Genomic DNA, 18,380 nt, shown 5'->3' with positions numbered 1-18,380 from the left:
ACAGTATTAAAACAGTACATATGTATTAATTTTTCTGTGTATCCTTGACGCCTCTCGTAAGTACAAAGCACTTTTCTGTTTTCATTAACAAAATGCATTTTAGGTTAGTTTTGAGTGATATACTAAAATATTAAGCGTTAGTTAAACATTTCCTGCTGTTTATTTTACGTTTTATTGTACATAAAACGATTTTTCAAAGTTGGAATGACTGTTTTCTCTTTTGCTATACCCGTTTTTAGCTTTTTTCGGATTATCCGCGATTTTTGTTATCCGCGGCGGCCGCGTCACCCATTTCCGCGGATAATCGGGAGTGCACTGTATATTTATTTTTGGAAGCCTTCAACCCTTCATTGTATTCACTTTTGTACGTCCCCAGTGAATTGAGAACACATATTGTTAAAAAAATACTACTTTTGCATTAAAGTTACAAGCAGAAAAACAATTAAATAATTTATTTATAAAAAAGTTAAAATATAATAAATATTCTGCAAAGAAGTAACCACAGAACAAAAGTACAATAATGAGGTTAAGTCACAGTTAAACTAACTTTACATACATATACTTCTGGTCAAAACAAAATTATCCCCGACCTTTTGTTTGTTTGTTTACCAATGCAAGCAAAGGAGATTTTAAAAAAAGTTAAATCAATGAAAGAGAGATTTTTGTCCATACATATATGCATACTATATACTACGACAAGAGGAACTTCTTTCAACCTTCGTACTCATTAATGCAAATGAATCAGCAACCAGCATCATTTCCCTCTTTATCGTCAACACTTTTCATTGAAAGATGAGACAAAAAGAAAATTTATTCCTACACAAGGGAAAATCTAACCTCAGGTAAATTTTGTTTTATCTTCAGAAAGAAGAAAATGCACCTTTGTAAAATATAAACACTTTTAAGACGCTAATCTAAGGACCATAAAAAATAAGCAGTTTTTAATGACTTTTAATGACGCTACCCACCCTTAAGTTCATGAGACAATTATAAAAAAAAAGCACATTACTTAGTCTAAGGACTCCGATAAGTGTCTAGTCATGAGATTAAAGAATACATTAAAGCTTTCGAATTATTTTCATGTATCTGCCAAATGTTACAGTATTTTAATATATTTACAAAAATAATCTACTTCAGTTCTTCAGTGCCAGGAGCATTAAAAGGTTAAATTATGAAATAACGACCAGTCACACTAATAAGGGTAAAAGGTATTGTGAAAATGTCAGAGAATTAAAACAATCCAAAATTACATTGGTATGAAAACATAGGAGGAATAAATCATTACAATGTATGTTGATAGGGCATTACTCACTAAATTCATAACTTCCGCCAAAAAAATTATGTTTTATTATTATTTCAAGGAGATTTCATAATGAATGAGACAGTGCAATCATTTCACAAATGACTGAAAAGGGCATATGTGCTTGCTGATTACTACAGCGAAATACAAATTAAGATAATTACATAGGATTCAGTTCATTCAAGACATGGTTAAATCAAAATGAAAAACTAAGAATAATCACATCCTGACATTCGCGGCATTTTCAATTCTGCAGTAAAAACTCACTACTGCACAGATAAAGGAATTTTTAAAAAAATTAATATTGGAAACTATATCTAATAATGATGAATTTTAAATAAACAAAGATTTGATTTGCATCATTACTGTTCAACAAATATATCCTAGATTAATAATATGAAATATTTCTCCAACTTTTGTAAATTTAATTTTTATGCTAGTGGTAGTTTAAAATATTTTAAGAAGATACAACTTTAACTACCATTAGGTTTAATGATATAAGATCTTAAAATATAAGAATTAAGATCTTAAATTATTAGTACATTTTTATTATAGAATTACCTGGGCATGTTGTAAAGAACCACTGTCCTGCTGGGCATACAGTATTATTTAAGGAATAAGAAGATCCTCCCAGTACCACTGGACCAGCAGCAGAACCTTCCAGGCAAACACCTAAACCTGTCCCACTTCCATCATCACACCATCCACAACGAGGATTCTTCTGGCACTGGTCACAAGTTTGAATATCACGACAATTTAGACCTAAAAAATGATTGTAAGAAAATACAGAATATTATTAAACATAAGATTTTTTCTTAATATTTTTTCCACATATAATTTACTCACTGATAAGCTAACAGAAAGAAATTAGAAAAAGAATGAAGGTCTATCATCAGAACTATTTTCAAATATGAAAATGCACACACAATTTTTTTTTTCTTAGGGAAATATACAAATGTCACGTAATTACCATATACACTCCAAATAGAGAAATTCTACAATTACAAAAAATAAAAAATGTCCCATGAACCATACTTTAACACATCCCCTTGCTTTCGAGAAAATCACTCAGAAAACGATATCATACCCCAAAGAAACGTGATTCAAAATATCTACAACAGCAGTACATGCATGAGGCATAATTTTTAGAGGCCAAACTTCAAAATGACCGCCTTGCAGTGGCGTAACTTGGGAGGGGGCAGATTAGGCACATGCCAATGGCACCACAGCCAGGAGTTACAAAGTTTTAGGCAGATCAATTTAAGAAATATTAAGAGTTTTTATGATTTAATCAAAATAAACCTTAATTTTAACCACTTAGTGTATTGTTTTCTCCTCTACTGAATTAGATAACATATTCTGCTAGGCAATTGTACTGATTCAGTTAAAACACTTCAAATTCTTATTGTTCACGTCATTTGTGTATCAAATGATAACATCTGTGGCTAACTGAATTTAAAATTATAAGTGTAAAATTACAACAATTCAATAGACGAACTAAGCTCGGACATAACACTGCATTACACACTACCCTAGTCACATTCTGCCCTGGAACCCCTTATGAAAGGAAATAAAATTATTCGATGGCGTTTTATCTCTTTTGAAAAAACAAACGAAATTCAGAAAACATTGTATTCTTCTATGCGAAAGTAAACTTCATTCAACATTCTGTTTAGGATATATTGTATAGATAATATGACAGTTAAAACTTCCGGTAATTTCATAAGTTATATTTCGACATGAACTGACATTTGATTTCTTAAGAATTGTTTGGCATTTTCTTGCTTTTTCTTATGCATTCGCAACAAAATACTGCTTTGAGTTAAAATAATAATTCTTAATCAATGGCGGTGTATTGTTTTAGAGAAACAATCAAATAACAAATGCAACTGCACACAGAGATGAAAAAAAAGATAAAAAGCAAAATAATCAAACACTGCTAATTTAAAGAAAGGTACAATCTTTTAATACAAAAAAGTATTACTTTAGGTAAATAAATCCAATAATACCAAAAAAACTGCACAATTATTTCTTTACTTATTAATTATTTAATTTCGCATTACAATGAATTTTCAAAATTGATAGTAAATTGGAAAGTCTGTTAGAACATCCCAATTAAGCTCACTTAAGATAGCATTTTTATAATAAAACATATAAATAATGTTTATTGTTACTGATTACTTAAATGTTACTTCATTTTTTTATGACACATTTAAATTTTGAACATTCTTTTATAGCTTCTTAATTATTTATCATTCAAGATCTCTTTTAGTGAGTACAAAACTTTTGAGATAAACTTTTCTTTATATATGAGAATTTCATTTTGATATATTTGTTGTATTTAAGGAAAAATAAAATAGTAGCAAAAAGAATTACGGAAATATTTGGGACATTTAATTATTGTAATTATTTTAAGTACCAGTTTATATACATAAACCGCTAAATGAATATAACTCATAAATCTCTCTAATTTCTTATTGTCTAATAGTAACAGTCAAATGTAAGCAAATCGTCATATGAATGTATCCGACTACTTCATTGAATCGTTTTAAGCTGCCTTTAATTCAAAACTTCGCTCAGCTAATTAACAGAACTGTAATTTATTATTAAAAATTATAGGAGTGGGGCTCGCCGTATCTCCGAAACCTCTATTCAAGCGGAAGAAAGAAGATGCAAAAGAAACCAAATCTCAAAGAGAAGTTTAATTGAAAGCGGAAATAAACTTAATCATCCTCAGATAGGCAATCGCTACGACTTGACTATGGAAATAAACGTTCATATTTCTAAACAATTTTCTCAGAATAATGTTTTTTCTATTGTTTTAAATCAAAAAATATTTTTCAATGATTTTAATTTCATTTTCGTACAATTACTTTATTCATTTTTAATAAATTTTTTGAATTTAATCTGATGCACATTCTATAACAATGCCTCCAATATTTTGATTAAAATTCAAATTTATCCATCAAAACATTCAATACGCGCTTTTACCTATGTTAAAATTACACTAAAAAAGCGTTTTCCTTGGATATCAATACCGCTGTAGGATTTTCACTTCCTCTTTGATTTTGTAGAATATATATATATATATATATATATATATATATATATATATATATATATATAATTTACATGTGCAGTGATTTGTAGTAGACTGGGGGCAATTAAGTTGATATTTTTGAAACATATCAAAGAACAAGGTGAATTTCTAAAAAAAATGATGCATTCCAAATCAATAGTTTAAAAGTGTAAAAAAATAAAAAAATTAAAAAAAAAATTGGGCGGACGAAAAATTCTGCTATCTATATCTACCTAGTATCTATATAAAATTATTTTATTATTTTACTACATGCATATGAACTGATATTACAAGGAATATTTGCAATTCCATCAATTACCAGAGAAACTATATATTTTTGGGTAATGAAGAAAATGAAACAGAAATAAGTACTACGTAATAGGTACTAACTTTTTTTGAATTTTTTTTAAAAAATTCATCCACGTAACAAAAAAGAATTTATTAGTATCAACACAATTTCAATAAAATGCCTGCTTTTATTCTATTAACAAATTACAATTAACTGTATACTTTTATTAATATTAACAAAATTACAATTAAATTTTTCACATACTAAAATGACCTAAATGTTTTAATGTTGCAAAACTCGCTAATAATGAAACCCTTACAACGGACACCATCTTGAAACGAAATTGAAAAAATATACATCCTTATATTAACATGGGTTTTTTTAACTTTAAAAGGATATTAACGCCAAATCCAAAGAAAATTATACAACGCAACTGATCGTGATTATATAACAAACAAATTTACGGTAAAACAGAAGAAATTTTTAACAGCCGATTTGAAACAGGAACTTACTCTTGCCAAAAACTTACTCTTGATCAAAAACAGCTGTTTTCAGCTGTATGATTAATACGAAATACAAGTTAGATTTAAAATAAGTCCAGTATAAATTCACTAATTTTACCACTAATTAGCCCAATCACTAATTTTAGCAATCGTTTTACATAATGAAAACGAATTTACTATCCTGATGTATGTAAATGGAATTAATAAGAATATTAATTAAAAAAAGTACACAAATGGATTAAAATTTAAATGTTGGGGAAATGTCTGTGTCCTAAAATTTGATCACCCTTAAATGTATTTAACAATAATCAAACTAATGTAGGTTTTTACTAATAAACAAGATATATGGTTTTCCCAATAGCTATGTTGGATTTCTTTACAATAAAAATTAAACAAATAAGTGATAAAAAGCATTTACTGTAACTACGATAATCTGCGACACCGAATGTAAAAATGTCAACACAATTGAAATACTCAGAAAAAGATTGAAGGTTTTTATTTATTGTATCGTTGCTATTGAAATCTGGAAAAAAAGATTTTGCCTGATTTTTTCCCTATATGTATATTTAAGATTTGAGGAAATGCGCAAAGGAATTTGTGATAGTTACAATGCAATATGATTTAAAGGAGTGGAAAAAGAAAGGAAAGGAAGCAACATTTTAACATTAGTCGAAAAAATAGCATGCTAAAAGAAGGTTTATAATTACATACATTAAAAGAAAAATTTTTTCTTTATCTATAATTTTGCAAGTCAAAATTTATATATTAAGAAGGAGGGGGATATATTAACTCTCATGCTCTTTAACTGTAAGTCACATAAAATTAAGGACTCGGGTGAAATAAAACACAAAATATGTTTGTTACCATGATGCAAATCGTTCAGTGATTACTTAACAAAAATCATTACAAAATAAGATTACTCTTTTTTTATTTATTCATTTTTGCCAATTCATGTGTTTGGGCATAATTTCTGCATATTTTCCACCCATCAGTTTCATGGTGCTAATAATTAACAAATAAGGTACCACGTTTTTGTACAGCCTACGTACATTTTTTTTTTTTTTTTTAATATTTCGCTTTCAGTGAACATACGTGAAAATATTTCCGATATATCAATGAATGCATTAAAGGGCGAAAGTGACGCAGCAAGTTTTAATGCCCATAAAAAATCAGCTTTACATGATTGTACTTTAACTAAAAAGTTCGAAATCGGTTTATTTTCGGAAATTCATTTTGACGTTTCCGGATTTCACTTGTCATTTTTTCTTCTATTTCTTTTAGACACAAAGTTCTTCTACATCAATAATGACCCTTTTGAAGCAGGCAGTCTTGTATGTTTTCCGCTTTTAGCATTAATAGTAATGTCAGAATTTCCATATTGCGTAGGCTTGTTTTCTTCTTACAAAGCGAGCAGTAAGCAACAAATGGATTTTTGCTGATATCTTCGAACCCATTCAGCAAAATCAGAATTGGATTTTTTTTTATCCGTCCAATACGTATGAAATACGAATTTTGAAAAGCTCATTGTTTTTTTAAAAAATTCTAATCTACTTTGAATAAGTTGACAGTTTCCCAAATAATAAACAAACCATTCAATAAACTCAAGTGCGACAGACTAAACACCACTGTGCTACTTCCGTAGATTTAATGTTCCCGCCAGATAAATGTATTCTATACTTTCAAGCAGTTACAGAAGCTCATTAGTTGCAATTCAAGAAACTTATGGGAAAAGCAAATCGAAACTATGCTGATCTATAAAGTAAAAAAAAAGGGGGGGAGTAGAAAAAGGAGAGGGTATTACAAAATCGCGAAAGGTATTGTTTTGTATGCAATCTTTAAATATTGGTATTTATATGATGGGAGAAAAATAACAAAGAAACTTAAAATTCAATGTATTTTCCCGGTTTCCATGCATTTTCTTGGGTTTTTTTCTGTCGATTTTTAAACTCCCTGTGTTTTCCCGGTTCTCCTGGTTGGATGGCAACCCTGAGTATTGACTTTCATTGCCTTTGCACTGAAAAATTCCAATGAATTTAATATCAAACCTACATTTATATGCATAATGTTTGAATCTTTGTATCAACATTTTAATAGCAAATATATTTTTTTCAGTTCTTATAACTAAATTCGTCATCACAAAATATATTCAAATGGTTATGCCGAACTGATATTAAGAAGTTTTAAAACGCCATTTCATTTATTAATGTATTAATGTCTTGTATGCATCATTTTTTACCTATTAAGAGCTCAGAGAAAAAAGCATATTTTTATCTTCTTAAAAATACAAGCTTCACAATGATAATATATCGAATTAATGCAATACAGATATACTTCAAAAACAAAATTAAAAAAACGATTCACTCACCACGACATTTTGTGATCTGTGTAGTCCATTCCATACATTGTGCTACTGGAAACACTGCAGCATATGCATTAGATTCAATGCACATTTGCTGACTACTACACCACATGCAAGGGCCTTGAGTGCAATTTTCACAAGTATGTCTGCTGCTACAAGGAATTTCACATTTAACTCTATAATCGTCATTTAAAATAGCTTTCTCAGTACCATTACCTGAAATAAAAGTGAATGGAATAGTTTAATAAATGAGTAAAAAATGAATTTCATTCTTTCATAATTTAAATTTTAAGACAGCAATGCGTTTTTATATAAATGTTTGCAACATTTATATAAAATGAAAATGGATCAGTATAGATATTAACATTAAATGAAAAAAAAATGTTTCTAGAATATTCAACTTTCATTTTGATATGTTAAAAATATACAGAGTGTACAGGGAGAAATTTCTTGAAAAATTAAATCGGGAAGACCGGGGCTATTTGTCCCCAAGGTCAAGGCGGCAGTCGGCTAATAGCAAAATTAAAAAGACACTAGATGGCATTAGAAGTAGGAACAGCGTGTATAGGAAGTACGACTTCATATGCTCAGAAATTTTAAGTCAGTTTCATATAGATCAACAGACATTTAAGGGGTGGGGTTTTTTTTTTTTTTTTTGCTTTTTAACTATTTATCACTCGATTTTCTTTTAGAGTAGACAATATTAACAATGAAAATTATTGAGTTTTACAATTAGTATTCTGACGTTCATAAACATATTCACGAGAAAACGTCTTTTAATTAATTTAATATTTCTGGGGAAAAAATTGAATCAAAATAAAAATGGCATGGCAGGCCAGTTGGGCTTGGTTTTGAATGATGTCGACGATGTACTAGTTTTTTTTTTTTTTTTTTTTTCGAATTTAATAGAAATAGAAAGAGGACGACAGCCCCCCTACTCCCTGGGACGTCATTGTTGAAGCAGTAAAAGCAGTATTTCAGAAAGAATTGTAATAATCAAAAGCTGCTGAAAAGTATGGGATACCTTTGTGTTTCCTAAATCACTACGGCCAAAAATCTTCAAAAGCCAGTGCAGCCTATTTTTTGACTTCTAGCGATCTTCCAATATAAAAAAAATTTCGGCTGTCAGAAAGAAGTTGATCTCGCAGAATATGTAAAACGAGTGTCAGGTGTTTATTTCCGACTCAATCTGAAGGAAATACACAGATTGCCAGTTCCCTACTTCATTAAAACAGAAAGTGCCCGATTCATGGGAGGAAAATCAACAAAGAAAGAATTGGTTTTGCTTGTTTTTAAAAAGGAATTCTTCCTTATCCATTAGAAAGCCAGAAGCAAAGAATCTCAGTTTGGCCACCTCATTTAATAAAACAAATGTTCCGGCTTTTTTTTTTTTTTTTTTTTTTTTTTTTAACTTTTGAAGCAGTGTTACGGCAAATACAATTTCGGACTTACGGCCATATGGATTATGGATGAGACAGGGACTTCAATTGTTCAAATACCAGATCGGTACACAACAAAAATTAAATAAGCAAACTAAAACATAGGAAAGTGGCAAAGGACCAAATGCAGAGAAATAAAATGAAATTCAGGAGACAAACCTGCATTCTCAGAGTGAACTGTGATTTGACTGAGGACTCGCGTTTTTTTCATTTGGAAAAAAATCCAGAGGTTAATTATTTTGTATTAGCGAAACTGTTAACTGGAAGATTTAAAAAATTCACAATTTTTCATGGCCAATGTTTTGAAACAAACAAGCCCCCAAGATTGGAAGGTGAGCTTCCTTAAGAAATGCTCTAAAATGATTAACGCATTCGGTATGTTATCTTGCGACTACAATCGTAATTCCATGTCAAATTTTAGTGTAAGCTTGCAAGCAAAACAGGAGTCCCAAACAAGTATTCTCAAAATAAAAATGCTAGATTCAAATAAAAAATCTGTATTTTGTAAATACTTTGTATAGCGATGGTGAGCGCCATATAAGGTAATCACAGCCTATTCCAAGGTCCACAATTTTGTGCGGGGGGTGGGGGGTTAATTGATGATAATGTGATATTTTATGGCCTGCAAAGATATTGTTTCGAATTTCATTACGATAAAGATAATTGTTATAAATTGTGTCCAAAATTAACTTTTCAAAAATAAAACTAAGGAAAAAAATGCGTTCATTCAAATAAATTCGTATTACCGAGAAGTTTTGAAACCTTTAAGAGAATGTAAAATAATTTGCTACATGATGTCATGTCGTAAATTTTATATTCTAATTAATAAATGATTAAAAACAAAATTGTTTTTATTTTTAATTAAACTTCAAATTAAAATTTTTGAAAAGTCCATTCTTATTGGGCCTCTGATAACCAAGAAGTAACTTCCCAAATTTCATGCTCCTAAACTTCAATGTTTTATGCTGCACATTGCCCTGTCAGACAGGATAAAACTTTATATGTAAAGAGAGATTTCAATGGGAAAAAAATTTTTATAAAAAAAATCTTTAAACAATAATAACATCTGAACCCTAATGAACAAAATCTTTAAAAAATTCATTCCTTTAAAACCTTTAAGTGCATAGAAAGGTTTTCTTTCCCCCTTCTTTTAAAATTTGACGAAATGGTCCAACAAATAATAATTTTCAAATGGACTGGGATATCTTTTTTTTTTTTTTTTTTTTTTTTAAAAAAGAGAAAAAAACATGACAGGATCACAAACGCTGAAAACTTATAGCTTCAAATTAAAATCTAATTACACTAGATTTTACGTGATGGACTAACATAATTACACAACATAATAAATTACAATCCCATATAGTACAAAATACATTTAATAGGCCTTTATTGGGATTGCTCCAGACCGACCTATTAGTGACATTGATGATTGAATATGTTACGTACTAAAGAGGCTTCAATGTACATGTTTTTGAAGCAGCTTCGCCCATGCTCAATGTATCTCTTTAGCGCACCAATTTTATCCTGTTGTATTCTTATTTTCTGTTGATCAGACAAATCTGCCTATTCTTTTCTAACAACACATAAAAGGTATAACGTACACTTACCAGGCGTAACCTAAATAAATTCTTCAACGCAACAAGTATGGCACAGTCCGTATTTCCCAATCACCTCTTCAGGATAAACATTTCGATATTATATTAAACGTCGATGCACATTACTGAAGAAAAAGGAAGTGGAAAGGTGTTGGTTTTATATCATGCTACATTCGGTAAATAAACCTATGCAACCATGCTTTCAAATTATCGTATTCAAGCGTGGGGGGAAAACAAAAAGCTTCCTTAACACTTCCCGAGAAAATTTAGTATTTTTAAGGTGCTTAAAATTAGTTTTCGAATTTCAGCGCCTTTTAAGCACTTTTCATGACGCTACGCAACACACCCTGATATACGTATTAAAAATTTAACTATCGATTCCAAAATCATCAATTAAACAACTTATATCAAATAACATTGCACCATAATTTCAACATTTAAACTAATTTTTCTTAATTTAATTATCTCTTAATTTAGTTGCTTTCTAATATGTGTATGACTATACTTTAGCAATTTTTTTGGTTACAGTCCACTTTGAAGCTTCTCTATTAGTATAATTAGAAAGAGACCAATTAATTTCAGAAAATTGGAATTTGAGAATTTACATTTAGTAAACACCACTTTCCATGTCTCATACCAAATTACAGTTTAAATAAATGATAATTTAACATATAAGGTCAAGAAGTGGCCAAGGAAATCATTTAATTATACCTATTTACACTTGTTATTTGAAGGCAAAATTTAGTAGCATTTTATTACACAAAGAAAAGAACTTACTTGATTCTCGAACAAATGTATAACATTTTTCATCTGTTTGCCAGCCACAGTGATACTCAGTATGGCAAGCATGGCAATTATGTAATTTATCACAATTACTACTTTCAGCCACTTCACATTTGTCAAGTATATTAGTTTCCTACAATACAAGAAAAAATCATACTAAAAAAAGGTAAAAAAGCAGTAAAATCAGTAAAACTTTAATTACGCCAAGTATTTTTCTGTATCTATAAATTAAATAAATTATACATTTTACTCTAGTTCAAATAATTTAGTAATGCTTAAAATATTAAACATAAAAAAAAAAATTTTTAACTTGGAAAATATTTAAAAGCATCTAAAAAATGTAAAAAAACTTCCCAACATACAACTAAAATCTGAATTACCTTTATATTTTTTCCACAACGACCATGAGAACAAGAAGATCCACACCAAACACAACCATACGTATTTTCTAAACAACTTGGACAAGATGTTAAACGTCCACATAAAGATGTAACATTTGCTAAAATAAAAGGTTATCAAAATACAATTTCGTATTATATTCAAACACAATCGAATTGACATAACCACTATAAAAATGTGCCAACTTGATTAAAAACAGATTTATTAGAGCAAAACAGAAATTATCATTTGGTATCTGTATTTGCTTTACCTGAATTAAAGAAGTGTGAAAGACATTTTAAAATGCACAATTTAAAAAGAATAGTAACTATAAGAATAGGCATTAAATCTACTTAACTACCTAATTTAATCTCTATAAATTTTAGCACTTGTTTGGCTTAACAAGTAACAAATATTCTTTGCCAGAGAATTTTAAAAAATAGCACTAAAGAAAAGAATAGGCAAGAACAGATTTCTTTATCTCCCTTGGGAAGAGGGACAAATATTTTCTTTCATTATAGTAATGGTAAAATAATGATAATATATTTAATTTATTGGTGCCTACAAATATACAAAGCAGACTTCACTAATTTTTGCATTTATTTTATCCATATTTCAAAGTTTCATATTGTTGTGCAAATATCAATTGCTTGTAAATATCAAAAACTTGTATGATAATATTTAATATTTGCATATTACATACAATCAGATGTGTATATTGTAAAAAAAAACATGTAAACAAAAATCGTATTTTTCAAGAATTTAAAATATTCAAGGGTATATATTTTTTAAGAATATAAAAGGAAAGAAATTATCCAATCAGTAAAATGGTTTTACCTTTTAACCCACCAACCATAGTAAAAAATTATCTGCCCACTGACAAAATGCTTAATCCATTTGTATCAGAGATAAAAGGGGGAAATTTGATCTTATCGTATTTTTATATCTTGCATAAATTTAAAAAAAAGTGGTATAAATGAATATTGTTAAATTGTGTGGCAACCTATCTTAAGGTAAGAAACCCTTAAGTAATATTGTGATTATGCTAAAAAACGATTTCACCAAAATAGAAGGGAGATAATAGAAAAAAGATGAGGGCGGTAAAGTTAACATTTTCTATAATTTGACATGCAAATCGCGGTTATCAGAAGAACTAGGAAGTGTAACAATCGCGTTTGCAAATGATTCACAAAACTGAACAAGCCATATTAACAATAAATACACAAGTCTCGAATTAACAAGATAAGGCCCAACAAAGAACTCTGGAAATGCGCTCATTTTATTCACAACATATCATCCTTCTGCAGGGTGAAATCGTTGAAAAGTGAAGTCAAGGGTTTCTGACACGAACAATACCTCTAAAAGTAAAAGAAAAATGTTACACTTCTTTTTAAGAAAAATCAGTATATATATGCATCAAATAATAAATTTAAAGTAATTTACTATGTTTCAAACCATTTTAAATTCAGAAGCGTTTTGTTTAATATAAGAGGAATTTTAAAGACATACAGACTTTAAAAAAAATTGTTGAAAGAAAATATTAAAAATAACATCCGTCCGATTATTTGAAGATGCTGCAATTTAGTCAAAAATCCTTATCCATTTTTCCTACTACCCAAAGAAAAAAAAAAGACTAAACAAACAAAAAAAAAGCTTAATTTCTTTTGCTTACAGGCTGACGCATATAATGCACTAGTGGGTATGTACTGTTAAGCCAAACTAACATCGACGAAGGTGGTAAAGCTACCAACGCTCTAATTAGTATTTCCGCCATTTGCACCAATATTTTCAATTGACACTAAAACAGTTCGATCTGCTTACACTTGCAAGTTAGGATGTGCCGTTTTTCGACATATTGAAAAAAATCGATATTTCGGAAACATCCGATTTTTTTTTATCAAATTTTGGAAAAAAAATGATTTATCCATATCTTGACGAAATTATCGTTCCCAGTGACTCGTGATCTAATGATTGGTTCCATGCAGTTAATTTTCCTGTCCAATATTTAACAGGCATTTATACGAACTTTTATCATTGATGCATTTGTAGAGTTTTTACAATTGTAAGTCTTACTATTATATAGCCCTTCTAAAATCCATTTTAATTCAATTTTACTGTGAGAAAAAAAAATGGGTAAGGATTAAATGTTTTGAGATAAAAACATGAAATACAGCGATGAAATATCGCCAAAAGTCATGTTATATATATATGTATGTATGTATATGTAATGATATTTTAATTCTAATTTCAATTTAATTATTTTTCAAGATTTTATCTTAATTTAGCCCATAGTAACTTCATTCTAAAATATTCTCTAATTTCTTGATCAAATTCCACTGTCTCTACTTAACTAATTCAAGAGAAGCTATGTAAAATTGTTGAATCGGCTAAAAGCCTAACTTTCCCACACTCCGCGTGAAGGGACAAAATACCGCTGACGAGACAAATTCTTTTTTGAAACCTCCCTGTGTTTCCCTGGACTTATCGACGCGTGTAGCGAAAATCTCTATCGAAATCTCATTATATATCAGCACTATGAATAAATATTTTCCTTATCAATTTCTCTGGTTATATAAGACCAAGGATAAAATGTTCAAGAGCTTTTTTCTCATTCCTCTATGTGTCGTTCTGTGTTGTATGTGTGCTCATCGCTTGTGCATATGCCTGCTTCGTCAAAATAAAATAAAACGGCGTCACGAAATCGAAAGTCTTTTCACTGTCTTCAAAACTGCATCCTGCTTCATATAAAATAATGCTTACATATTAAAGAGTCGACAAGGATAGTTCCCAGTGAAAAATTATGAAATGAACTAAAAGAATTAAAATTAAATCCGAGGGGGAAGAAAATGAATCATGCAATAGCTCTTCGCCGATGCTCTTCGTTGCGGCCAGCCGTGTCCTTGGCCGTGGTTTGTCATGGTCAGCCGTCTTCAGTCCCCCGTGGCATAGCTTCGCTGCGTCGTTCCACGCCAGCCGAAGAGATACCCTTGTGTTTGTGCTCCGAAGATGATTCTGTTCTGGCTCGGGAGCTCTATCTCTCGCTACATTGAAGTTCTCCCACACCGATGGTGTTCTGCGGCCACGTCGTTCCATGCAGCCGATGTAATATTATCCGTCGTCCGTAGTCCAGGATCCGGCCACGCCGTTTCACGTCACTGAAATTCGGTGATTCCGTTGATGTACACAACTCTAATGCCTTTCATAACCTGTGACTTCATCCGATACTGCTGCTTAATACCCTTGTGTTTGTGCTCCATATCGTCATGTGCGTGCTCCTTATATCTTCAAGGAGTTGGGGCGCCTTGTCATCATAAAAAATTTCTGGCTCCTTACCTGTGCTGAATAATTCCGATCTCGACATCATTTCCTTGTCATATTATCATCACCAAAATAATAGTCACTTGCCGTAGTCTTCAGTGCCAGTTCCAGTGCTCAAAATTGCATTTTGTGATTAATTAAAAAAAGTGATAATTCATTAAAAAAGTATTTAGAGTTTCCCGACTCAATGACGAAAATCAAGATTCATATATTTGTGTGCGTGTGTGTGTGTGTGTGCGTGTGTATGTGTTTCTTTTGATTTTCATTTTTGACTTTTAGAATTATTGCAAGTTATATTTTTATAGTATTATTTAAAGTATTAAATTTTTAGTCTCTTATCAAATCTATTTTTTACAATTTTATCCATAAATATATAATGTTTTTTTTATTTGAAATATACTTTAATGTAAAGATCTGGAAAAATGACTGACCAAGATAAAACAAATGTGTCTAATTCTCAAAGTTCAGAAAATAAAATTAATAAAGAAGAAAATGATCAAACAGCGCAAGAACCCTCCATAATCCTTTTTGATCCCCCAAATGGGATGAAAATGGATTTATGGTTAGGATATTTCAATAAAATTTGTCAAGAAAATAACAAAACTGATTTGTGGAAAATTAAAAAGATTGCTAAATTTCTAAAAGGGTCAGCTTTAACACATTATATAAATAGTTGTTTAAATATTGATAATTTTGATGATTTATGTCGTATATTAACTGAATAGTTTATTCAACCCAATATTGTTAATTTTTCTGACTTTTCACAATTGAAATTTGATTCAAAAAATGCTAAATTAGTTGATTATTTCCATCAAAAATTAAATTATATCAGACTGTTAGGCCTTAATCCACAACTAATTTTAGAAGGTCTTACTGATTGACTGCCAAGTGAACTAAAACAATTGGTTAGCAAAAAAGCTCACAATACCCGTACAGAATGGCTTACAATAACACCTATATTAAAAATGGAAGGATCTTTAGAACCAAACCCAGGCAGGTATGATGAAACCAGAATCAGAGTAAGGCAACCATCACCTTTTACACTTAGGCATAATTTTAATTATAGATTTTAAAACTATTTTACTCCTTGAGCTTACAATAATTTTAGACAAAATTATCAGAATTCAATAAGGCCACATCCCAATGATTTCAATAACTATGATCATAATTTGCATTACCAACAAAGACTACCATCTTTTCCATGTAGAATTTGTATGCAAAAAGGTATTCCAAATCCTTATCATTGGACACAAATATGTCCTTTTCATCAACCCCAATTTATGACAACTGTTCCAATAACAGCCAATTTAACTTCCCCATGCACAGAAGTTCTTCTTGGCTGTTCTCAAAATACTGGAACGAGACAAAATTCTCCTAATGAGGCCCCTGGTCCAGCACAATGACAATTATTAGTGTCTGGACACATCTCAACTTTACCAAGTCTAGCTAACTTGGACACTGTTTATAACCCTCATAGTAATATAAATATTGTTATTGACACAGGATCCACTCTTTCAATTATATCTGCAGATATTGTAAAAAAACTTTACAAAAAAAATGTAAATCCTATTAAAGTTAAACAATCACATGGAACATTCCAATTAACCCAAATCTGTGACATATATTTAAAAATTGGCCAAATAAATAAGAAAATCATATTATATAGTATGGACAATCCTTTACCATATATCATTTTAAGACTTCCAAATTGTAGTTTATATAAATTAATTATAGATTGTGATAAAAATAAAATATTTCAAAAAGGAAAAATTATTACCAACTTGCATACCAATAATAATTATATGTCTTTACATATTGTTGAAAATAATAACACTAGTGATAATAAGGTCAAGGTAGTGTATACCTCAGAGGAAATTTCCCCCACCTCTGACTGTAAATAAACTATCTGAATCTGTGTTATCTCTGGTGTCAGAATATTCTCATGTGTCTGCAAAAAATAAATATGATGTTGGTAAAATAAGAATGGAACCTCCTAGAATAAATTTAACATCTGATTTACCAGTTTCACAAAGGGCTTATAGAACCTCTGCTACTGATGAAATTGAAATAAATAAGCAAATTAAAAATTTGTTAGATACAGGTTTAATAAAACAATCTACTAGTAATTATTCCTCCATTGTAACATTAGCATGTAAAAGAGATGAAAATAGAAAAAGTTGTTTTTGTATTGATTATCATAAAATTCATTCGCTTTGCAAATCCGAGGCAGAGCCTCTACTTAGAATAGATACTTTATTAGATAAATTAAGTACTGTCAAAGTTTTTTCAACTTTGGATCTTGCATCTGAATATTGGCACATACAATTGGATGAACAAGATAAACTTAAATTGGCATTTGTAACCACTGAAGGTTTATATGAGTTTCAAGTCCTACCTTTTGGCTTTAAAAATGCACCTGCAATATTCAATAGAACTATTCGTAGAATTTTAAATAAACATAACATTTCAAATTTTGCATGTCACTATTTTGATGACATAGTAGTTTTCTCTAACTCATTAGAAGAACACTATGATCATTTAAAACAGATTTTTCAAATGTGTGAAAAACAAAACATTAAATTAAAATTTTCTAAATGTGTGTTTGATCAAGATAAAATTAATTTCTTGGGATATGAAGTCAAAGAAGGATGCATTTCTCCTGATAACCATAATATTGAAAGTATTAAAAAATCACAACCTCCAAAAAATGTTAAACAACTTCAAAGTTTTCTTGGTTCTGTAAATGTTCATAATAAGTTTATTGATTCTTATGCTAAACTAAGAGAACTCTTAAATAATCTTCTTTAAAAAAGATACACCATGGCAATGGACAGAAGATAGTCAAAAAGCTTTTGAAATGTTAAAAAATAAATTGATAGCTAAACCTGTGTTACAACTATATATCCCTTATTTACCTCTTCATTTTTTTGTGATGCATCTCAGGTAGCCATTGGAGCTGTTCTGGCAAATTACATCCTGTATCTTATCATTCAAGAACTTTGTTATGAAAAAAAAATTATTGTATAACTGGGTTGGAATGTTTAGCAATAGTAGATGCTCTTGATAAATTTTATTACTATTTACATGGGAAACAATTCATAATTCATACTGATCATGCTGCTCTTGTTTGGCTTAAAAATGTTAAAAATTTAAGGGGAAGATTATTTCGTTGGTCTTTAAAACTAAGCATGTTTGATTATGAAGTTAAATATTTAAAGAGAACAGCCAATGTTGAAGCTGATATGTTATCAAGGTATTTTACTGCTCAATATCTCCAACATTTTGTGCATTTATTGGAATTAGATTAGATAGAACACTATCAAAATTTAGACAATTA

General features: G+C 29.8%; 1 protein-coding gene across 1 annotated transcript in view; it reads right to left on the bottom strand.

Moving 5' to 3' along the window:
- LOC129958346 (attractin-like) overlaps positions 1-18,380 on the bottom strand; it is a 142,505-nt gene that overhangs the window by 39,489 nt on the left and 84,636 nt on the right. The window contains exons 13-16 of the mRNA XM_056070767.1: positions 11,728-11,846; positions 11,342-11,480; positions 7,537-7,746; positions 1,862-2,062 (exon numbers count right to left, since the gene is read on the bottom strand). Coding sequence (XP_055926742.1) covers positions 1,862-2,062; positions 7,537-7,746; positions 11,342-11,480; positions 11,728-11,846 — 669 coding nt within the window. The remainder of the gene's footprint in view (positions 1-1,861; positions 2,063-7,536; positions 7,747-11,341; positions 11,481-11,727; positions 11,847-18,380) is intronic.

This window comes from Argiope bruennichi, chromosome X1, assembly GCF_947563725.1.
Source record: "Argiope bruennichi chromosome X1, qqArgBrue1.1, whole genome shotgun sequence".
Classification (NCBI taxonomy): Eukaryota; Metazoa; Arthropoda; class Arachnida; order Araneae; family Araneidae; genus Argiope; species Argiope bruennichi.
The sequence above is the reverse complement of the archived record's forward strand: the minus strand, read 5'-3'. Positions and strand labels throughout refer to the sequence as shown.